Source organism: Arctopsyche grandis, chromosome 4, assembly GCF_051622035.1.
Source record: "Arctopsyche grandis isolate Sample6627 chromosome 4, ASM5162203v2, whole genome shotgun sequence".
Taxonomy (NCBI): domain Eukaryota; kingdom Metazoa; phylum Arthropoda; class Insecta; order Trichoptera; family Hydropsychidae; genus Arctopsyche; species Arctopsyche grandis.
The window spans coordinates 2,210,754-2,236,071 of NC_135358.1; the positions used below are offsets into that span (position 1 = coordinate 2,210,754).

The 25,318-nt window shown below is 33.2% G+C and overlaps 1 protein-coding gene across 1 annotated transcript in view; it reads left to right on the forward strand.

Moving 5' to 3' along the window:
* The first annotated feature begins 1,296 nt into the window (after nucleotides 1-1,296).
* Nucleotides 1,297-25,318, forward strand: part of stg1 (stargazin-like protein) — an 80,301-nt gene continuing 56,279 nt past the window's right edge. Inside the window, exon 1 of the mRNA XM_077428776.1 lies at nucleotides 1,297-1,861. Within this exon, the coding sequence (XP_077284902.1) occupies nucleotides 1,297-1,861 (565 nt within the window). The remainder of the gene's footprint in view (nucleotides 1,862-25,318) is intronic.

Below are 25,318 nucleotides of genomic sequence, written 5' to 3' on the forward strand. Positions count from 1 at the left end.
TCTGATACGAAACAATCAACTTACAGTCATAAATATCCGATAAATGGGACTAAAACTATTTCAGATACATCTTATCTTACCGTTGTTTATAGTTTTGTATAGTTTCTTCAGAGTAAAGCTGATATATCTAACTGAAATCTGAAGTCTAACCTAGAAAATGTGGTCATTCATAGTATTGATTAACTTTTCTAAACTTTAACTAAACTTCAAAGATTTGTTTTAACCTTTATATTAATGTTGTGTTTAGTTATAATTAGTTATTTAAAACCACTCAATTTTAACAAACTAAACTCATACATAATAACTAATGCATTGATTGCCCAAGAACCAATAAAATACTAATAAATAGTACTACATAGATAGGTACTAGTTCCATTAGGCAAAAGTTTATTCATTTATTACTAACCTCTTATACGTCTCACATAGTTTTCGTGTAAGCGGTCATTTTTTATATCCCTTATCTCTAATCCGATCGTTTTCATACTTTGCCATATTGCTCATTTTGGTCATCAATATAAGTTAAGGTATCATCCGCAATTACGATGGTGAAAAAATATCGTATTAGATACGTTTGAAAATACTGCATCGTATTACACGGTGACGTTTATCTGTCACATTCATCATTCACATCGGTAGTTTCATTACTTTTCGCCCTGCCATCTCGCTGTCAAATTTTAATTATTTAAACTAATTTCTTTTTTCACTCTATATTTTATAAAATTTGCTTTATAGGTTCTCGTTATCTCTAATATATAAATATTTATAGTTTTGTGGAGGCTTGCTGAGCCAACGGTCTTGGGTGTTGCCACACCGGCCTTTATGCAGGGTGGCAACACTGTTCAGTGAATCTGACAGAATGACGTTTAACCCATAACCTCAAATCAAAACAAACTTTCTAACCAATACAGGCTTAATATATGTACACAGATCAAACATTGATAGTTTTATTTTTAGTTATTAGTTATGATGTAAATATTAAATTAAGCAACAAGAGTATATTTTCTACATTAAGAAATCTGAGCTCAATTTGATATATAAGTACATACATACATACATAAAGACTAGTTCTAACCTATGTTTATTTAAATTTCAGAAACGCGAAACACGAATGAAAGCATGACTTACGACATACGCCTAGAACGTCGAAAGCGGAACCATTCCATAAGAATTCCATTGGAATTTTCATAACGTCAGCTATACACTTTTATTTTGGATACTCGACAAGGTCCTGGCACATCGTAAAGCACCATCGAACACAACTTATTGAATACATGGTGGCACAAAAGTCCGCCAACTATGCACTGTGCCTCGCACGAGCTGGACCAGCGGGATCGCTTCTACCGCCAAGCAGTTGACAGGACAGCTCCATCACCCACAGGAAAGCACCAGCCATCCTCAAGGAGTGTTGGAAACTCCACAGTCAGTCCTCCCTCATTCTACACCATAGGATTCGAAAGCTCTACCACTCCTTACAGGAGCACTAGGACCTTCGACGTCACTGATGCCATCGAGCCCTTCCCACACAGGAGTGCCACTTTGTCCCCTAGGAACCAAGCATCCTTGTGCCGTTTGCAAAATATGAACTCGTCGTCCTTTGCTGCTTCGACAGCCTCTGTGCTTCCAGTCGAAACCATCACGCTGCCTTCTAGTGCTCAGTTGGACGCCACGGTGACTTGTTTGTGGATTTTGACGCCACTGACCGCCACGGTCAGTGCTGTCATTGTCCTGGTCGCCATCACCACCAATCAGTGGCTGCACACCGAGGAGAAGATGAGCAATCCTGCATACAACGGCACCGGTGATAAGGACTACCTCTCCAAGTTGACCGTTTCTGGATTGTGGAAGATCTGCTACACTAATCGTGAGTACTTTTTTATATAAATTTAAATGGATTTTTTACACAATACAATAATCAAATTTGGATTATTATTTAAAAAAATTGATACTACTATAATGTAGAGATAGTGTAATTGGTACTCGTGGAGACACTGGTTTATTTATCGTGCTAAAATGCCTAGAAGTATGAACAAACCGTATACAATAGCCAATAAGGTCACGTGACCTATCGACTAATGACCTTTCTGTCTTGAGAGTACACGCCGTGTATAAATATTTGGCGGTTTCGTTTCGTGCTTCATTCGGAGCAAGCTGGTTGACAAATTAAGAACAATAAACTACTCGCTGCTACTTTTTCCGAAAATCCGATTTTGCTGCTACTTTCATTTATAAGACACAATTTGAGACTATTTAAATTGTACTTAATTTATTTCAAATGCGAACAAGCTTTAAAAATTTGAATGTTTCCAACCCACGACTTTATATATTTATTTAAGGAATACAAGAAGTATAAAACATAAAATTATACAGTGAAACATCTCTACATATCGGCTATCAGAGCATTTTCGATGTAAATTTAGCTCAAATGTAGGGGAACTTACACAATACAAAAGTTCTACTTCCGGTTGTCGGAACATCGCAACAACGCAAATATTTAACAACAGTATTAAACAGTTTGAAATAGTTACATAGATTTCTAATGAATCACAAACATTAAATTAAATATAAGTTTATACCATATCATATTATACCGGCATCTCGACAAAGCCGCGCAGGACAAAAGTAAATTCCTACATATTATATTTTAAATCGAAGAAAAATAAAAACATTCTCATAAAGGTCTATTCATATTAGCACAGGATGTACCGGTGACTCCATGTAACCACCAAGTACGGAGAGTTATGCTTTGTTGAGTCACCTATTAAACCATTTGATAAAAAAATAAGCCATTTCGAATCAGTCAAATTCTAGAGATCGAACTTTCGCATGATCACAAAACCTCATTAATTGTTACTATGTACATAGATCTAATTGGATCTGATTTATAAAAGGTAGATTTATCTAAATAATGTACATATGTATGGGGCTTAAAGTTCAATTTCAAAAAACCATTGTATGACGTTTTAATTTAAACTAAAACAACATAAGTATTTGATACAATATACATGTACTGGAGTCGTCCAAAGATTGGCCCCTCGCTGGAGAGCACCTAACTTTATGTTGCAACATAAAAAGACAGGGTTGGATTAAGTGAAACCGTAAAGCGGTACATTAAGCTTGCACAAGTTGGCCAGTCCTAAAAAGTTCCCGAAAGTACCTTTTATATAGGTACAGTAGCTATCTACAAAACTGATACTAGGTCTGTATGTATTTTTGCGAGCATTTAACGGTCGCAAATAAATTCGAAGCGCTCTTACCGTGCCCATACGTTCGGCCGGATGAGCTCTTCGCCCTCTTTTAATGGCCCTCTCCTCTGCGATGTCCTCCTCCTCTCTTGTTCGTCTGCTCTATTTCCTTGTGCTCTTTTATTGTGTGACGATAATTGCACATAAATAAGTAACGTATAGGCTTCCGGGACGTTTCGAAGCCGCTGCCGCCGCCTTTTCCAACCGTATGTCTTTTTTCTTCTTCTTTTTTCATTCGGCTACCAATTAAAAGTTCAACGACGTGAGTCTCCAAGTCTGCACAGTTAAGAGAGTGAGAAACTATTTCGGCAAACTATTTTTACACTGATTTAGATTTATTTATACAGGTTAAAAACCCATTAAGTAAATTGCATAATAAAAACGTATAATGAAATCTTATAATATAAAATCTAATATATAATTTGGAAAGAGACTTTGTATGTACATATGTACGTATGTATGCTTCGTTCGTTGGGTCGTAAAAATCCGTGACGTCATCGAAAAAATAATTAACTCTTTTAATAAGTTCCCGGGGGCGTAGCCACCGAAGACGAAGCCCTAGGGGGCGCAGACGCTAAGGGTGGAGCCCTAGGGGGCGCAAACGCCGGGGGTGCACATATATTTTTTTATACAAACCTTTCACAACCACCGACAGTCGCTGATGTTTCCTTTCGTCGACTTGGATTTATCTTGAGATATGCTAGATTATTCTCCAACCCCTTGTCTTCTCGCTTGCTTTTCAACTCGCTTGTTAGAAGTAAGCTAGAGTATAATGCGATTGTGTGGAATCCACATGAAGCAAATTACTCTCTTATCAGCGATAAAGTGCAAAAAGCATTTCTTCGTTTTCTTTATAAGAAAGAGTATGGGTACTACCCATATCTCTATCCAACTCCTTTCCTTTTGGGCATGCTTGGGTATAATTCCCTTGAACTTCGGAGAAACTTCTCGCTAATTCGTTTCGTTCTCCAGCTATTGCGTGGTAATACGTCATGACCGTTGTTGCTGGAACAGTTGGGACTTTATGTCCCTAATAATTATGTGCGTGGTAGACATCTTCATTTTATGGTTGTACCTGCTGCTCGCACAGTTCTTTTTCGAATGGCTCCTATTCCAAGAGCTATTCGACTTCTCAATGAAATCGTTACTGCCGTCCCTGAATGTGATATTTTCCAACTTGGGGAGCGTAGATTATCGGATGTTGTTTTAACATATTTATCTGGTAACCTGCGCTCATCATTACTTTCTTAATTTGAATGTGATGTATGAGTGGAATCTTAATCTACTCTCTTCCATTTGGGCCTCGCTGTGATTTTATTTATTTTTTATTCATATTTTGTTTTATTTATTTTACTTTTTCTTTCTCCTTTGTACATTTTTATGTACTATTTTAATTGTATAATTATTTTTTTTTTGTTACTTTTTTATTATTATTTTATTTTACCATGTTTTCTGCTTTTTAATTTTTCTGTTTTTTATTAATTTTACTTGTATTCATATCTTTGTTAAATGTAGGCCATTGTGGCGCATTAGGTTCTTCCTGTAATGCCACAATGGTCCAAAACTATTAATAAATAAGACACTTACTGTATACGTTGGTTTGTTCGTCAGTCAATCTAATATATAATTTGGAAAGAGACTTTGTATGTATCTATGAATCCTTGGTTCGATCGGTCGTGACGTCATATAAAGTTTATATATTTTAAATAAATTCATATTCAATTGAATCTGTATAGTATTTTGGGTTTGGTGCAAACGATCGAAAAGCGCCAGACAGATTGAACCACAGATTAACTGGATGGCTGCTTTAAACGCAATTCTCGACTTCACGAATGAAAAATTGCACATCAGATGACGAGTAACTTTTCGATGTGCACAGATGCAATTATTAAAATGGTAATTATTAAAATTGAGTTTTTAATAATTTAATAAGGAAAAATTCGGAGCTAAAGTATCAGAAACACAGAACGTATACAGGGTAGGTATGTATGTCGGGACTTCGGGTAGATTTCGCTTAGTGTAAGTGCGAGCAGTGCGCACGCATAAGGTACACGTGTCGTTAATCTGTGGTTTAGTCTGTCTGGCGCTTTTCGATGGTTTGCACCGCATCGCAGTGTTTTATATGAATTTATTTATAATATAGGTCGCACTATGAATTGAAATGAAATGTTTTTATACAAATATGAGATAATTATGTTTTGATGATGAAAGCGAATGTATTTCAATATAAAATCAACTTTGAACGTATATATGTATGTATTTAGCTTGTTTGTTTTACAAACAAACGTACTTTCAATACACGTCTGATGAGTTTTCAATGTACGAACGAACATTAACAAAACACGATCTAAATTGAAATTTTCAACTCTTTTCATTCGGCACACATCCTCGCGTCCGAAATACCTGTCCGTATTTGAAATTCATAAATAAATTCGCTAAAGATTCATTACAACTAACGAATGCTTTCAAATAGAAGTTGAATTGAAACGTTTTTACCAAACTAATAAATCAAACGATACAAAGCGAGCTTTTCATAACAACTCTTACGGATAAAACACGAAGAAAATGTTTGCCGGCGAGGGTCGGCTTATCAACGTCAATTTTCCGCTGAAGATTTTCAACTGAAAAACCGTCGTCGTTTTGTACCGGGTTGGCACATGTGCCGCTTCACTTTTCCCTCTCGTCCAACTTTCTGGCGACATTTTCTGCGAAGAGATAAACTTATCTGTCGTCGAACAACAGTAAACTTTTATACGCTCTCGTGTCCACAGTTTCGCTTTAGTGCTTCGACGCAATTTTTCTTTTATTTTGTTTTGCATTTTCTTTTTTCCCCGCAGCCGTTTTTGCGGTGTCCCCTTTAGCCACGTTTAATCTCAAAGTATAATGACCCTAGGAGACTTTTGCGGACGATTAAGTGATTTCCCGGGGGGTGTTCAAATTTACAACCATAATGCGCTCGGGGTGTGCGCGTTTGCATACTAATGTCGCTTGTTGATTTTCATTACACTTTGTCGTGTGCTGAGAGACCGGAAGTCAAATTAAAAGTATTAATAAGCCCTTGTAGCCTTCCAAGGTTTTGTAAATTATTTTAAAATATATAAGCCAGCAGCATAGCTCGGTCGTTAAGCTTCTGCTTAGCGTCGAGAGGCGCCGGGTTCGATCCCATGAGCTGACCTCGATTGAAAAATAATTTTACTGAGTATTTCTGTAGTGCTGCTGGTCAGACGTGGATATTTGTGACTCCAGGTCGATCGTTTCCTATCAGAGTTTGCCAATTAGATTTTTTACCTGCCACAGATGGATTGAATAGTTTACTCAATGTTTAGAGGAACAGATTTGTCTCATTTAGTCTTGAGTCTGAGTATAGTTTTAAGACGATTTTTTGAGCAGCCTTTTGGATACACAGCTCCAATTGTCTTCTTTTTTTTGCAGTAAGCATTTGCTTGGTTTCGACATGGCAAACACCGTCTATGGTAAACTGCAAGCTCTGTTTTATCCCCTCAATTTCTTCACATAATAAATGGGCAAAGGGATAGGAAGACCCTACTAAATTTTTCTATTAATTTTATAATTATTTTGCAAATTTCACTTTTGTTTGTTATTTAAGCATCTATTCGCATATTTTACGAATTTAGCATCTATTCCGAATTTTGGCATTAATAGCAAAATGCCCAAAAAATTCTTGTCTCTACTCATTGATAATTCTACAGACATGCTTAAAATCTGAGCCATAATTTGCACTGGTGTTTCACTTTACACTATATAGTCTCCATTGCTTGAAGCTAACGATCCTTAAAGCGACGATATTCTCTCGACGTTCATTAAAACGGTTAAATCCATTAATAAAGAGTGGCTTTCTTTAGTGTATTACCTCTACAAAGACCTGATAGTGATAGTCTTAATAATATCATGTATTTTCCAACCTAATGTAACTAAGAATTTAATATTCATTTAAAATTTAACCGAATCCGTGTTCACTACAACCTATATATACATATATTGTCACTTTCCAATGAAAGATTTATTTATTTTTTAAAACTACTTGGTTAACTAGCCAAGTTTAATTTATTTTTATTAAAATGTTACATTTATCTTATATTATAGATATATTAGAAAAACGATAGATTATGGGACGGTGATAATTTAATATGAGATACGTAAAACTATTTCACTTTAACTTTAACTTTTGTTCACTTTGTTCTGATGCTGTGCTGACCGTCATTTGCGGTCGCGTTCTCGGAATCTTGATGATGACGACTTTCACTCTCAGAGTCGATAATGATGACTAACGACTGTCATCTGCGGAGTCGTTGTTGATGACTGACTTGAATTCTATCAGTATGAGTTTATATACTTTTCTTTAAGACAATGAAGTATTGAAGACACGTGTCGTACAATTTCAGTTAGTCAGTAAATTGCGTGTGCCATAAATCAATGGTTCTACTTATTAATTTAGGTGTGTCACAAATCAATGATAAGTCTAGTTAAATTAGGTGTGCCACAAATCAATGGTGTGTCTTATTCCTACTGGTTAGTCAACTAAATTGATAAGAGAGATATGTAACACTGGGTTGGGCAAAGTCCAGCACTCCTGTCATTGATAAGGAAGGTACATTACAATATGTATACCAGCAGCGTGGACTAGTGATTAGCATATTATGCTTTCGAGTAGAGTAGCGACGGTTTGATTTCCACTAGTATCTGCTGGCCAGACCTTGGCTTTTGACTCCAGGTCGATCGTTTCCTATCAGACTTTGCCAATTTTCTCTGATTTCATTGTTGAAACGGTTCCCGGTAAAATTGGCTAAATATACTACCTACCTACTATGTCATCACTATTTGAGAATGATTAATGTACAATCAAATCTATGTACAATTCATAGATGTCTCGATAATTTGCGAGTTTTTCAGTGTCTCGTAGTTCAGCGATTTGTATAGTAAAAAAAATATACCGCAATGTTTGTAATTGGCTAGGAAGGTGCATTGAGGCTACCTGTAAAGCCTTCCTGGTATATATTATATGTATACCAGGATAAGAACCCAAACTTCGTCACACGACCAAATCGTTTCTGAAGTAAGAAGAGGTTTGTAAAAACTACCTATCTACCTGCATGTAAACAATATAAAACACCAATAGAAAAATTAATTAATAAATTAATTAAATAAATTATCAATAGATGGCGGAAAATACTCTAACGGTGTATCCCATATTCGTTATCGATCACTTTCATCAAGCAAGGATACAATTTTACCGAAAATGGTCCAAAGGGTCGTTTTGGTGTAGGTCACTGTCAAGCAACGATAAATACTACCATACAATTTCAACGATATACATATGTAGGTCAAAAGTGTCGTATTGAAAGAACGTGTTCTACCGTGTGCCATGCATGCGTGCCATTAACGTCACATTTTTTCTATATGCTTAAAACTATCTAGAAAAAACCACGTGCCACATTCACTGCTGTGTGATTTCACCCTTAATAGTATTATATACATATATGTAGAAGTTTTTTCTTTTGTAATTGTATTTGTATATATAGTTTGGCAGTGGTTTAGCTGTGACGTATATATTTATGTCGAATCAAAACGACTATTATAGTAGGCCGAACGTTATCTCAGACAGACAGACACACAGACAGAATAGCGATAGTATATTTATTTTTTATATTTTTACATACATATATACCAGGGAGGCCTTACAGGTAAGCCCCAATGCCCCCTTTACGAGACACTGAAAAACTCGGAAATTAACGAGCCATCTATGAATTGTACATACATTTTATTGTACATTAATCAATCTCAAATAGTGGTGACATAGTAGGTATGAAGGATATTTAGCCAATTTTACCAGGAACCGTTTCAACAATGAAATCAGAGAAAATTGACAAACTCCGATAGGAAACGATCGACCTGGAGTCACAAATATCCAGGTGTGACCAGCAGCACTACATATATACTCAGAAAAATTCTTTTCAATATAGGTCAGCTCATGGGATCGAACCCGGCGCCTCTTGACGCTAAGCAAAAGCTTAACGACCGAGCTATGCTGCTGGCTATACATATATGAAGATATTTAAACCGTCGCGATGTACATATGTGGGTTTGTTTGTGACGGACGTTTGTTAGACACAGCCAATCAGAGTCACAGAGGCGTACAACCAATCAGATTCAAGTGGTTCTCGTGATCAAGTGGTTAATGCAACGGGGGTAGTGGGGAAGTGGGGGGGGGGGTTTAGAGCATCTGACATGTGTGACGTCAGGCCGAGCGATGAGTGACACATACACACATCCACAAAAACATACACGGACACATTCATTCATCATTTCGAACGGGTAAACTGGTTGGATCGGCGAGCGTGTAATGCACACACTCAACTGCTTACATTTAAAGGTCTGTTCATACCTATTCAGCATGAACCGGCAGCAGCAGGTATCCTGCAAGAACGGTCAGTATTCTATGGCACGCATTCATACCCCATTCGCGCATGCGCATTCAAGCATTCATACGCGTCCATATATGTATAATGTACCAAAGAATACTGTCCGTACTTGCAGTTGCAGGTTCGTGCTGGATAGGTATGAACAGACCTTAATACGTACGGGCGCGCGCCTTTACCTAACCTTACCTTACAGTATAATACATACATATATAGTAATTTTCTCACAATCACAAAACTTTCCGCTCTTACATATCAAATAAAATTAATAATTTAAAAATTTAATTAAAAAAGTAAGACGTCGCGTCTTATACACCTCGAGTTTATATACCCTTTGTATTTTAGAATAAATTTAATCAATTTGGCCAAATAATCCGTTCAAAAACTTGTTATAATTTGAAGGGGAAAGTCGTTTCTGTATTTGAAAAGCGTTTTGAATTTAAACATACAAACAAATTCGTAAAATTTTCTCCTTCCCTCAAATTTTGCACTCATTTGTACAAATTGTTTTTTGATAAAATAATCGCCGCCGTTTTATTTACATTTTATGGTATTTTCGAAAACTCTTAATTGAAAAGTAAAATCACTCGGCTCGCTATCGAGTTTGAAGTTTCGCAAGAATTTTCCTATGCTTTTCCAGCGGAAACTTTCACATTTCAACCGTTACTCATCTACGATTAATTTAACATTGTTTATTGAGCGCGATAACATTTTCAAGGAATTCAATGTATTCGAATTTATTTTGCCGAAAAAGAAAATACTATGATATACGGAAGGGAGATAAAGCGTATAACGGTTATTGTAGTTTTTCATGAATAAAAATGTATTACTTCCGATCAAAGGGAAAACTCGAAACGATTCAATGAATAGAGAGCAGTTTTTCTTGAGCTTTGTTCGATTTTTATATATAGAAATCACACTACTTTACATAGAAAAGGCGGTTGAGAAAATCTTTTAAAAACGGATACCTATACTATTCAAATACATTATGACAATTGAATAATTGTTCATAGTTCTTTATAGAATGCAAAAGAACTCACCACACAGAAGATGGCGAAATTCATATTTTCAAATTAATTTAGCATCAAAAAGAGGACATGTAAATAAAATATAAAACATAATTGTAAAATAAAATAAAAATGGAATTTAAACAATATTTCAATAACAAATGTACGACAATATAAACTATAAATATATAAAAGTGTGAGATTTTATGATTATGATTTTAATCAAAAAGATTTCAATGATTGGTATTTCAATCAAAATTATGATCCCGGTTTAAACTAATGAAATTAAATATATTACCAAGAGGCTTGGGCCGCGTAAATACATATGTAATGATATAAAAGCTGACCAAACCGAGCAAAATGGCAAAGTTTGAAAATTATCGGATAAGAACCCAAATTTCGTCAGACGAAAAAATCGAAAGCGAAGTAAAGTTTTTTAAAATACTCTTAAAACCTCTTTTTTAGTTGTGTATATAATATTAATATATATAAATTATTATTTTGAATAAAAATACCAATAATTTTATTTTACTACTATGTTTTTTTACTAGCGCCATCTATGTATAAAACTAAAGACTACATAGACGTCACCCAGATTTCAAATTTGCAAACTTCAATCGCGTCTTAAACGATATTTTATCTCTATCGTAATGGCGGAGGATCCATTTACTTATATTGATGACTAAAATGAGCAATATGGCAAAGTATGAAAACGATCAGATAAGAGGCAAATTCTTTCCTGAATTGGAAGCGTAAGCGAAACGTAAAGGAGGTTTGTAAAAATGACACCACTTCAAGTTGACCGAATCTTATGAAATTACAAAATAACGGTCGAACATCCATCAACCAGTTCGAAGATTTATGGTGATTAAAGATTAAAAGTATATTCAAAAACTACAAAGAATTAAAATGCATAAAAAATTTGACAAATAAATATATTACTTTTACAAGCGAACTATTCGATTTATATTTAAACACTATAAGCATTAACGCATTCAATCGGTCCAATCCGATAGTGAGTGGTTTTTCCAAAGTCGAAATTTTCCAGCGTGCATTGTGAAAATTCGCAAAGGTCTTTAAGACGATAAGCCGGCGAGTTCAAAGGAAATTTATCGATCGGAGCCTTCTGTCGCGGTCGTGAGCGATTTGCTCGAACAAACACACACGAAGTACCGAAACGACCCTCTCATTCCCCCACCTACCCTTCACAGCTTGCTCGTATAAATTTAATTAAGTCGCATTGTGACGATATGTGCCCCCAGGTATGTATGTACATACATATATGCTCCCAGTATATCTCTGTATGCATACGTAGATAAGTAGACGAGTAAATCAATTAAATTGCGGCTGAAACAAACTCTCACGTGTCACTGAAATCACACACGTCTCGCCAATAAGCTATTATTAAACTACATCAGTCGCAATGTCTTTCAAATACAGAAATTTGTGTAGAATGTTTCACGTCACATAATGATTTGGCACCCCCTATTACGATACAAGCTTATTTCAAATTAGACTTTCTTTTAGAACACTCATTGCTAGAGACACGTATTTTGGGCATCTATTTTTGTCAATTTGCATTTTAGCGTTCTAGAGCATTAAAAATGTTTAATTGAGTTTAATTTTAAATAATAAGAAATTTTGATGAATTTCAATAAAATTTATATACATAGATATATAAAATTTACAGGCAACACGACAATTAAAAAATAATAGAAAAATTCAAAAATGTTTTTGAATTAAAATTACAATGAAAAAAAACATGAATATAAAAATACAAAGACAAAAAATATGAATATAAAAATATAATACCAATTAAAATTTATTAAAACTCAACATGGAGCATATTTCTGCAGATTCTTTTTTGAGATTCGTGCGACGATCGGTAACAATTATATTGTATTTACTAAAATATCTTTCAGCATCCACACTATTGATGGGACACCAAATACATTTTAGAGCTGCACAACCAAACTCGTCATATTTTTGTTGCCATCAATATCCGGCGTGGATTCACTTTTTATATTCTCTATTAATTGTCTAAAAAAGTGCTGATATCTTTCCAAACATTGAGTCTTTGTTAATACATTAAACGATGGCAGGTTTCTAAAAAAAAAACTGTTTCTTTAACATTAATATTAGATTTTTTACCTGCCACAGATGGATTGAATAGTTTACTCAATGTTTAGAGGAACAGATTTGTCTCATTTAGTCTTGAGTGCGAGTCTAGTTTTAAGACGATTTTTTGAGCAGCCTTTTGGATACACAGCTCCAATTGTCTTCTTTTTTTTGCAGTAAGCATTTGCTTGGTTTCGACATGACAAACACCGTCTATGGTAAACTGCAAGCTTTGTTTTATCCCCTCAATTTCTTCACATAATAAATGGGCAAAGGGATAGGAAGACCCTACTAAATTTTTCTATTAATTTTATAATTATTTTGCAAATTTCACTTTTGTTTGTTATTTAAGCATCTATTCGCATATTTTACGAATTTAGCATCTATTCCGAATTTTGGCATTAATAGCAAAATGCCCAAAAAATTCTTGTCTCTACTCATTGATAATTCTACAGACATGCTTAAAATCTGAGCCATAATTTGCACTGGTGTTTCACTTTACACTATATAGTCTCCATTGCTTGAAGCTAACGATCCTTAAAGCGACGATATTCTCTCGACGTTCATTAAAACGGTTAAATCCATTAATAAAGAGTGGCTTTCTTTAGTGTATTACCTCTACAAAGACCTGATAGTGATAGTCTTAATAATATCATGTATTTTCCAACCTAATGTAACTAAGAATTTAATATTCATTTAAAATTTAACCGAATCCGTGTTCACTACAACCTATATATACATATATTGTCACGTTCCAATGAAAGATTTATTTATTTTTTAAAACTACTTGGTTAACTAGCCAAGTTTTATTTATTATTATTAAAATGTTACATTTATCTTATATTATAGATATATTAGAAAAACGATAGATTATGGGACGGTGATAATTTAATATGAGATACGTAAAACTATTTCACTTTAACTTTAACTTTTGTTCACTTTGTTCTGATGCTGTGCTGACCGTCATTTGCGGTCGCGTTCTCGGAATCTTGATGATGACGACTTTCACTCTCAGAGTCGATGATGATGACTAACGACTGTCATCTGCGGAGTCGTTGTTGATGACTGACTTGAATTCTATCAGTATGAGTTTATATACTTTTCTTTAAGACAATGAAGTATTGAAGACACGTGTCGTACAATTTAAGTTAGTCAGTAAATTGCGTGTGCCATAAATCAATGGTTCTACTTATTAATTTAGGTGTGTCACAAATCAATGATAAGTCTAGTTAAATTAGGTGTGCCACAAATCAATGGTGTGTCTTATTCCTACTGGTTAGTCAACTAAATTGATAAGCGAGGTATGTAACAATGGGTTGGGCAAAGTCCAGCACTCCTGTCATTGATAAGGAAGGTACATAACAATATGTATACCAGCAGCGTGGACTAGTGATTACTAGTGAGTAGCGACGGTTTGATTCCCACTAGTAGCTGCTGGCCAGACCTTGGCTTTTGACTCCAGGTCGATCGTTTCCTATCAGAGTTTGCCAGTTTTTCTGATTTTATGTTCCTGTAACTTTGCATACTCTTTCCTATCTCTCTTTCAAATCTCAAGTAATTCAATTTCTTAAAGTTGGTCTGTTTGAAAAATTTCTCCACAGATGTCACTGCTGATTTGTATAATAAAATTCTGCACAAATTTCTACATAAATGTATTGTTGTATATGTATTAGTACACTCGTCGCTTTGGAGCGATCTGTAAAGACGTGTGTACATGTTCGATTGGAATAAAAAAAAAAAAAACAAGAAATCAATGTATCGTCGATAAAACTTCAGTAATAATTACACGTAAAAATACGTTTCAAAGCGTTTCGTTATGATGTTCTAAAAGACAATAGAAAAACAGGCGTGTTGAATTCTCTCAGGCGTGTTGAACATATGTACATACATATGTATATAAATGCCATAGTTCTATTCCGATCCAGAATGCAATACTTCTCAAGCAGTCAGTCGAAAGCGTCAAAGCGTGAAATTGAACACAAGAAATGCAATGCACATCGTTTTACATACATAGATATTCATGCTAATGCTATGCTTGAAATGTGTCCTTACACTCACTCAATGCGAATTGTTTATATAAGTTCATATTAAAGGTATATGTATGTGCAAATATACAAATGATACATTCCGGGAATTGTCGTTTATGCGATTCGAAATATTTCGATTAGAATATTCAAGTATGATAACCAATTAAATTTGATTATATTGCGAAATTATTTCGTATTTTTAATATATGAATTCCATACGATATTATTTCATTAATATTCCGTTAGTTACAGACATTACTAACAAACTAACCAGTGTATTCTATGACAGGATCGCTAATAATCATTCTAACACACTTGTGATGAGTCTCGGTGATTACAACAAAATGTCTATACCCTTCAGGTATAAACACAGATTATCTAAACACAATCTGCTTTAGATCGTCGACTTTAGAGAGTCTATAATTATTATTATGTATTAGATGTATTATGAGCATTTATAAGAAATTTAAATAGGTTTTTGAGCTCTCTTTCCTATTATGCTCTACATTAACATTATAATAATATAATATTATGATTACTAACCAAATTAAATTAAATTGTAAGATAGAAAATGATCAGTAGATCAGTAGCTTTTAAAATAGATAAAAGATGTATTGTGAACATAATTTAGTAACAATTGAAAGACATTTAAAAATCAAATCAAATATTATTTCATGTCACATCACTGTGTTATATTTTAGCTATAAAAGATGTTAATATGCAATTTATTGGATCAATCAGAAAATTTTAAAATGATAACGAGTGTCATCTTATAGAGGGGATACTTCAATTGTTATTTCAAATTTTAATTCGACACCTCAATTTTAATCAATTATATTAATCAGTATTTCAATTATATAAGCACTGTTTCTAGAAGCATAAAATAATTTCAAATAATAATTAAAATATAGTTCATTAATATTATTATATTATAAAACTTATGTTATATATAATATAATTATAATATTATTATATTATATATAATAGATTTGCATGATCTTCTATCTATGTATGTTAAAAAATAGTAGTTTTAAAAATAATAGTAATTTTTGTAATAGTATGTATTTCGATTCCATAAGAGAGATGAATATTTATCGTATTTTTTTTAATTATACATGCTTTTAATTATTACTAAATTATGTTCACAATACATCTAGATATTTTAATAGCTACTGATCTACTGATCATTTTATATTTTATAATTTAAATTTAATTTTGTTACTAATCATATTATTATAGGAAAAAGAGCTCAAAAATCTATTTACAATTCTTATATTCATCGTATATATTAGACGAAATACAACATCTCTGTTGTTTTATAACTTTGAATATAATTGAATCAATATCAGAATCTCTTTGTGAAATAAGTATCAATTAAATTGGATTTGCAAGAAGACTATCGGAAAATGTTTTATTAAAGTTGGAAATATCATATTACATATATGTACTTTCTTAAATATTACAAATTTAATCTAAGCATGTAGTTAAATTTAAAAAAAATAAACATGTACATATAAATTAATCGGAGATTTTACTTAAGATTTTACTTACTTAATTAATGCCATTTGATTAATTTTAAATAATCCAATTTAAAAATGTTGAGCATGATATTTAATTTCGATTCGCACAATTTTAAAGCAATTTGAATTAAACGCCTATACAATTATATTATATAAAAGCTATTATGATAAATCTTAAGCGAATTTGAAATAGACATAGATTTTTTACGAAACGACGCTTTTTTTTATTGTAAACGACTGGCGTTTTTCTCTTTCACTGTCGTTGTTTTCCGACTCGTAACGATCACTATTTTCTGCGGGCGTCGAATAAGCGTCAATTTTTCCGGGAAAAATTGGCGAAATTCGCCTCGAACGAGTGCGTAGCTCCATTGACTATAAAATTTAATGAATATTTCATAAGAGGAGAAAAGTTTCCGGGAAATGTGGCACGCCACAAATGTCCGATTCGGGAGGAAACGTTATTGACGAGGGTTATGCACAGTTCGCTAAATTGAGACACGTTTTATTATATACATATATATATATATATATATATATATATATATATATATATATATATATATATATATATATATATATATATATATTATTTTTAGATCACTTCAAGACACACCAGCGCACACGTAGATATAATGTGTGGGTGTTTTGCTGAAAATGAAACCCTGTATAAGATTATGTTGTGCTAGAGGAAGTGGTTATTTTGTTTACCGTTTCAAAGCTCACCGTACGGATATCGCAGTGGAAGTATACACATACATATAATAAATATGTATGTAGTCCTGGACGTGCATGGGGTTTTCCTATCCTGTGGGAAAACGATGGTTTACTCAGTCGAAGACAAGCCGTTTCCCTCAGAGAAGACGTCATATGTTACATTCTACCTTAAATGTTGTATACCAATGACTTTGGAACCTTTTGAATGGAGAATGTCACTCGCTAACTGTGGCTATGCTTGTTTATCTATTATGTATGTACATAAGTCGTTTTTGAAAAACCCATTTAAGTAAATTACATAATAAAAACATGTAATGAAATCTTATAATATAAAATTAACAATAAAAGAAATAAATCGAACAAGAGTAAACTGCCACTTCCGGTTGAGGTACGCTTACCAAATTTTATCCATAACTTTCTATTACACTTAAACTTCTAGATATAAAATTTCAGTTCAATATACCAAAAGGTTAAGAAAAACATAAAAAAACCTCGATTCTCTAGAGTAAAACTACTACTTCCGGTTCAGATAAAAATATTTAAAAAATATAAGGTAATAGACATTATTATTTCTATTACATGTATAAAAAATTTAATCCGATTCAGTCAGCGGTTTGGGAGATAATTGAATTCAAAAACTTAAAAAAAAGAGGACACCTATAAGGGGAAGTACCAATTCCGGTCAACTTAAAAATTTTCGTCATGTCTATAAGAATTTTAGTACCCGATACCAAGTTTTGGTTCGATAGGACTAACGGTGTTCAAAAAATCCCCAAAACACACAGACACACAGACACACACACACACACACACATTTTTCCTAGATCATGAAAACGTGATCAGTAATCGATTCTGAGTTCGAATCAGTCAAAATCTCGAGTTCGAATTTTCGCATGATCACAAAACTTCATCTATTGTTACTACGTACATAGAAAAAGTAAAAAGAAAATCAGAAAAGATAGTAAAAATTAAGGAAACGCAATATTCTGAATAGATCCCATAAACCGACCAAAATTAACACTAAATATGTCAATTTCCGTCTGATCTGCTAAATGCTTAAAAAGCCCTATGGCTGTACATATAGGAGTATTTTAAAGAACGTTAGTTTTCGCTATAAATTGGCGAAAGCAGAACACGTTTGCGTATTCTAAAATTGTTTTCTGGTGCATATAAAGTAAATTCGCTAAGAATTGGTGGATTATAAATATTTCCACGAAGAACAAGGAACATGTGTCGTAATAATAAAATACGACGACAAGATTCCAAACTGAGTAAGTCCGTCATTCCCCAAAAAAAATTGCTTGGATATAACCAAGCTTAGTATCCACACATTTTATAATAGAGAAACCGACAGAATTTTTTGTGACCTTTTTCTAATAAATTAATTTAAAAATTTTTGTTGGGTGACCAAATTATGCAGTCAAACTCCAAAATAGAATTGTAGAGGCAAATAATAGAATTGGAATTAGACAACAAGTAAGATTGCCTGATTACAAATGCTTGACTTATTGACAACATTTAAAATATGGTTTTTAAATATCAAATTATTGTCAAAAAGTATGTGAACATGTGGCGGATGCGTCGACCAGTATGGAGATTAAAAACTAAAATTAGATTGCCAGGAGTAAATGGTGTGCCTAAAGATATTTAATAAAATAAATACACGGGAACGAGGCGCACAACCAATCAGCGTGAAGTGGTCCACGTGGACTACAATGTTGGACCAATTAGAGCAACTACGGTACATACTGATGCATTTTAAGCATCCGCTGTATGGATATAGCGTGACGATCTATCGTGTTGAGAAGACGCTGGGAAGCAGAGTAGTGGGGAAAGGGGGGAAATGAGCGTCAGACATGTGCTCCTGATATTGAGCGTGTTGGAACGGGTGCCGTCAACGTCATATGCGCTGGGTGGGAGCATACACACATATAAACATCCACGAAGAAACACACACATTCATTAATCATTTCGAACGGGTGAACGGGTTGGATCGGTGAGCGTGTAATGCGCGTACTCAATATTTTCCTATTAATACGTGCACGTGCATATAAATTACCTTACATTATATTTATATATAGCAAATAACTACACAACACTAGTCTTTTAATAAAGTATTTAAAGAACGGAAAGTTTGCTCGGCAAAAATTTGATTGTTTTATATGGAAGGATGTGTGATTTCAATTAAAGATAAAACTTATGTAATTTTCCAAAAATTTTCCAACGCGCTCTGATAGAATATGAAAACAGGCACCAAACTGCATCGATAACTTAATTTAGAAAAAAATTGGAGCTATGTATAACTTTTGCAATCTAAGGAAACGTTTTATGGAATACGCTTTGTCATAATACTAAACAGTTTATCTTGACTTATTTATAGAACAATATTTTTCATTGCAAACTTAAATCGATTTTGTATGATGGATGATCTTAAGAGTTAAGATTTGATTTTTGTCAAAGGCATTAAGTCAAATTGAATAAAAAACACAGATTAATCAATCAAATTCGCAAAGTTTGAGATACCATTGATTTTATTAAAAAAAAATTCCGGCTTCATACATACGTACGTATGTATTTTTATGTTGAGAAAAACGAAATCGATTAAACGTAGTAGACCCATATTTTTGCTCGTCTGAATGTTACCTTTTTGACTTAATTTTTTATTATTTAATTTTTTTGGTTGTATACGTTGTTCGATTCAATTGATCAAATATTCAATGTTCAAAAAGAAGCACACGTTCGTTAAATTGAGGGAGCATATGTCATTACCCAACGTTCCTTATTTGCATATGATTATCTTTGCCTACATCAATATTATCACAGTTATGTATTCACGTAATTGGATACATATGTACCAATATTCATACGGTTTCAAGTGTCGGAATATATTTCGCATACATGCCAGAAGGAGGAAGGCATTTGTAAATTCAAATTTCATTACATATTCATAAGCTTCCGATCTTGAGCAGAGCCATCGTTTTTATTTCATTTATGATACCATTTTCACAAAATTCTAGTCCTACTTTACAATTTTTTGACATGCGTTCAAGTTGAAAAATATGGCTTCAAGAATCGGGTTACTTTTCACGTACCTTCACTTTGTGCCTCATCCTCTCGTAGAGTGTCTTCAAAGTATATCATCTCGTTATATCGGTATTTTTATTCCCTTGAGAATCGCAGAAACGCCTCCGAAAAACAGTGAAAACGCGTCTCGTAATTTTCATCGCCGGATGGTTTTTCTTTATATATTTTTTCCTCTCAACGAGGGTTATGAATCGAGGACATGGAATGAGGACGAAAAAGCATACATTTATCATCCAATCATAGCCTTCTCATTTTTTGTACGATGTATCTGTTATGAATATGTTTCAACACCGTTTTCTCCCATTCTTATATCCATAAACGAGATGGCGTTTATTTTTTATCCATTTATCAACGATTTATTACGTTTGCTATGTCAAAAATGTATATATAATATTTCATTTAAAAAATTATTTATATATTTATCTTCATTTCTTTAGAAATATTATGTGTTTGCAATATTATTATTTTAAATATATATATATATATATATATATATATATATATATATATATATATATATATATATATATATATATATATATATATATATATATATATATATATATATATATATATATATATATATAAAATATGTATGTACGTATTTTATATGATTATTATTTATTCATTGATAAATTATTAATTATTCTTCCTATTATTATTATTATAATTAATTATTATTATTTATTATTATTATTATTTTTACTATTTATATATTTATTTCTTTTTTTTACTATATTTTTTATTATTATTCTATACTACTGTTGCGTTGAGGTAGATGGAGGATTCAAATAAAAGGCCAAAGTCGCTTCACAGCATTTATTGGGTGATAAAGGAGATCCATGCACTGCCAGTGCTCCGTCTAGAATGCCTTGGTATGGCCTAAGTACCTGCTTATAAAGCGCAGGTCTCTCAGTGCATCGTTATAGTCACGTACATGATATGCAGTCCCAGGGTCTCGCGCTGTCAGTTCTGAGAACTCTAGCGGGAAGTGGCTGGGTGCCGTTACCGACCACTCGGGGTCCATTCAGCGTCTCCATTGTTAGCCGACAGCACTTAAGCCTGGAGATAATCCTTGAAAACCAATTATAACGGTGGCTCTTTTTAGCATATGCTACAATACTATTGTATTTAGTACATATTATCTATAAATTATTTAGAAGGACGATGAGGATCGCACTGTTCTCTCTTTCGTCTGGAATAAAAAAGTTATTATTATTATTATTAAGTTTAAGTTTGTAGCATTACAGGAGTCTCTAATGCGCCACAATGGTCGAAAAAATACAGAGATATGAGATAAAAAAAATATATACATGTATGTATATGTACAAAGATAAAAATACATTACATACATCATATATATATAAAGACGGTAATCTGTGTGTGTGTGTGTGTGTGTGTGTGTCCTAACTCTCACCGAACATAATGAACGAATCGATAAAAATCGATTAATTCATTTTTCGACGAGACGACTTTGTCGCGACTCGAACCGATCACCCCAAATAGCATGAATATGGGTCTAAATTGAGCTAATGGTCTCGGACATCACGCTAAATCCAATTTTTCATTTCGCCTTTTTTTTTTAAACATTAATTGAAATATTCCTTCTCGCCATATAAAAATTCGTAATTTTAATAATTTCATTTAGCGAGGTTTTGAACCATTTTTTTATGTATTTATTTTCAATTAAATTATAATTATAATTTAAATTATTTATATTTTGACGATATTCGAGAAAAAAATTGATTTCATTCACCGCGGGCGCCGGGAATCGAACCTCGGACCCTCCGATTCAAACGCAATGTCTTCATGAGCTCGCGTCGTACGCCATATCCTCGCCCGGAATACGTGTTGTAAATACACATCATATGTATATGCACGTAATTTGTGATGTGTAATAATAATATTCAACGTTACGAGGTCAATGACCGTTTGTATATAATCGGAAAATATTACATTTTGTTAACGTTAACTTTAAGAATTGAAAATTATTACAAATAAAGAATTGAAAACTATCTATGAGAGTCTACGAAAATAACGGTTCCGGTTCCGGATTTTTTTTTTGTTTTATACGGGTATATAATAATTTTATACCCATGCGATGATATTTCATCGGGCTATTCACTAGTTTATACACAATCATAAAAAACAACAGCATTATAATAAAAGATAAGCAGATAAAGTAAAAATACCAAATAATAAAATACAAAGTAGTGAATGTCTTGCACCTATAGCAGCGGTTTCCAAACTGGGAGGCGCGCCTCCCTGGGGAGGCGTGTACTATTGCCAGGGGAGGCGCCAAAACTTTTTGATAAAAAAATAATTTTCATACCATAATATCTACAAATAAATAAAACTTCATATCGTAGCTTAACAGTAAAAATTCAATGCATGAATGTTTATTTTTATTTTTCTTTCATTTTTATATACACATTTAATTAGCAACCTTTCTCAAAGAAAACCAACACGAAGAGACATGAACTTGCCTATTTGGTTGAAATTTTTCGAAAATTGAGCGGTTTAAATAAAGCAATGCAGGGATCACAAATACATCCACTTGTTCAAAAACACAACGTAAAAGCTTTCATTAAAAAGTTGAAGTTATGGAAATCAAATTTACAAAAGAATGAGTTGGATATGTTTTCACTTTCCAAAGATTTCTGGGCCACAGTCAATATTGAAGAAAGTAAAAATCTTTTTATTGACCACTTGGATGGTTTAGTGCTGCAATTTTCCAATTATTTCAAAGACCTTGATTTCTCAAAATTTTTGTGGATACAGAATCCATTTAACTATAATGAATAAGACGAATTCGAGCTGCCAACCATATAAAAAGAAAAATTGATAGAATTATCATGCGATAGCTCACTAAAACAAAAGTTTCAAAATTAAACCATAATTAAATTTTGGATGAATCTTAGTGGATAGTATGAATCTTTCTATTGCAAAGCAAAGTGCTTCTACCGTTTGTAACGTCTTATTTATTCGAAACGGGCTTTTCGGCACTAGCTGCAATGAAAACCAAATATCGAGCCAGGTTAATAGTTGAAAAGGAGTTACGAGTGGCACTCTCCATATTGCCCCCCCAAGATTTGATAAACTTTGTGCCAATAAACAACAACATCCTTCGCACTAAATTTTGATGTGCTGGACGTAGTTTAATTATTAATTTAATATAAAAATAAATAAAGGTGATCGTATAAATTTATGTTATAGCAAAACCTTTTTATTATTCTGTCTATTGTAGTGTTCAGTATTTTTTTTTAAATAAAGGTTTATTATTCAAAACGTGTCTATATTATTACATCTATTAAAAAATAAAAGGTAGGGAGGCGCGGAAAAAAACTTTTTTTAGGGAGGCGTAGTAGCATCAAGTTTGGAAACCACTGACCTATAGCCATATACATATATGAACCATCCACATATACAAATCATCCCTGCTAGCCCCAAATGGAAGAGGGAATATCAAAATTCCACTCATACATCACATTAAATTAAGAAAAAAATTATGAGTGTAGGCTACCAGACAAATATGTATTTACATATGTAGAGTTCGAAGATATAGGGAGGATTGCGGGAAAGATAATCAAAGACGATGTCGGTCCATCAATGTACGTTTATTGTACATTAAGTATACACACGTGCGCGTACGCACCTACCGGTGGCCGTCCGGCCAGCGGCTCGACTGTCAGTTGGCGTCACACTTCTTCCAACTCACAAACAGTGTACACTCATGTGTACCACTGTTTGTCCATCACTCCTCAACATTACTCATTACATAATTCACTCACACACATAAAATCCCACACATATATTATTATTACATAATTGAACGAGTTTTTGGTAAGTGGGTGCTTTCATCGACGTGTGTGTGTGGGGAAGGGGAAGGGGGGGGGCACGTATCGCTGTTATTTTTTTCCTCTTTATTATTTTCCCCATTTTGAATCCTTGGCCCCTAACTGGGCATTATGATGATCAAAATATCAAGATAGCCGTGCCGAATTACGCATTGCGAAAGGGTCTTGCCCTTGGGAACCGACCCAAATCACACGGAGTCGGTATGCAAGGAGGGTCTCTGGGTCGTTATTTTAAAACAGTCATCCCCTACCCTCCACCCACCCTTTCTCCTACCAGCACTTCCGGTTCGAACTTGAGAGCCAACAGATGTAGGCAGAAACCGACAGGTATTCCCTGATGATGAATAAAAGTATTTTCATATGCCGCGCATAACCGACTAGCCCTTTTATACGTTTTCCGGAAAAAACACCCCTTGCGGTGTAAACGGTGAGGGACCGCATGTAAGCGATGCACACGTTCAATTGAAATTGTTGCGATTTTACAAAAATGGAATCACAGGAGATGATTACATTTTTTATTTGATCGTAATGCGATTTTGTTCGGTAAATTGCTCGAAATCAGTAGGTCGAAAATCAATTACTCCAAATGTCACGTTATTCAAAATACTTGTTCTTTGAATTTAATTTGCTCGAAATACAATAATTTTGAAAAAATATATTATGTACGATATTTTATCTTTAAGATAATTTTTTTTCTTAACTATTTTTAAAAATTGTTTGTAATGGTAGATAATTAAAATATATTTACATAAAATATATAGCCTATTTTATAAATTTCGAATGCAATTCTTCTTAATGTCAATCAAAATCTTAATCGTCAATCAGAAATCAATTTTTAATTATCGTTAATAATAAAATGTAAATAGTAAAATATATTTAAAAATATAAAAATATATATAGCCAAATAAACTTTCTTTAAATAGGTGATTATATTGAAAATGAATTGCATGAAATCAATTGGTCGAAAAAAAACATTTATACAATTTTTTGAACAATTGATTTCAAGAAAGCTTTTTTATTTGAGAATTCACCTTATATAAAGAAAGCTTGTTTGGTTTTATATATTTTTTATTATTCAATATATTTTACTATTTGTGCATTTTAAATTAATTTGTCTTCAAATAGTTTTCATAAATAATCCTCTTTATTCCATTTTTATTAAATAAATCGCTCGACAGTCACGTCGTTTGATATAAAAGTTTCCCCAATATATGTATGTATATTGCTCGAAATACAATTATCAGTTCGAATAAAAGTATACTTTTCATTATGTTAACTACATATGTACATTTTTTTTTGTGAAATATTATGA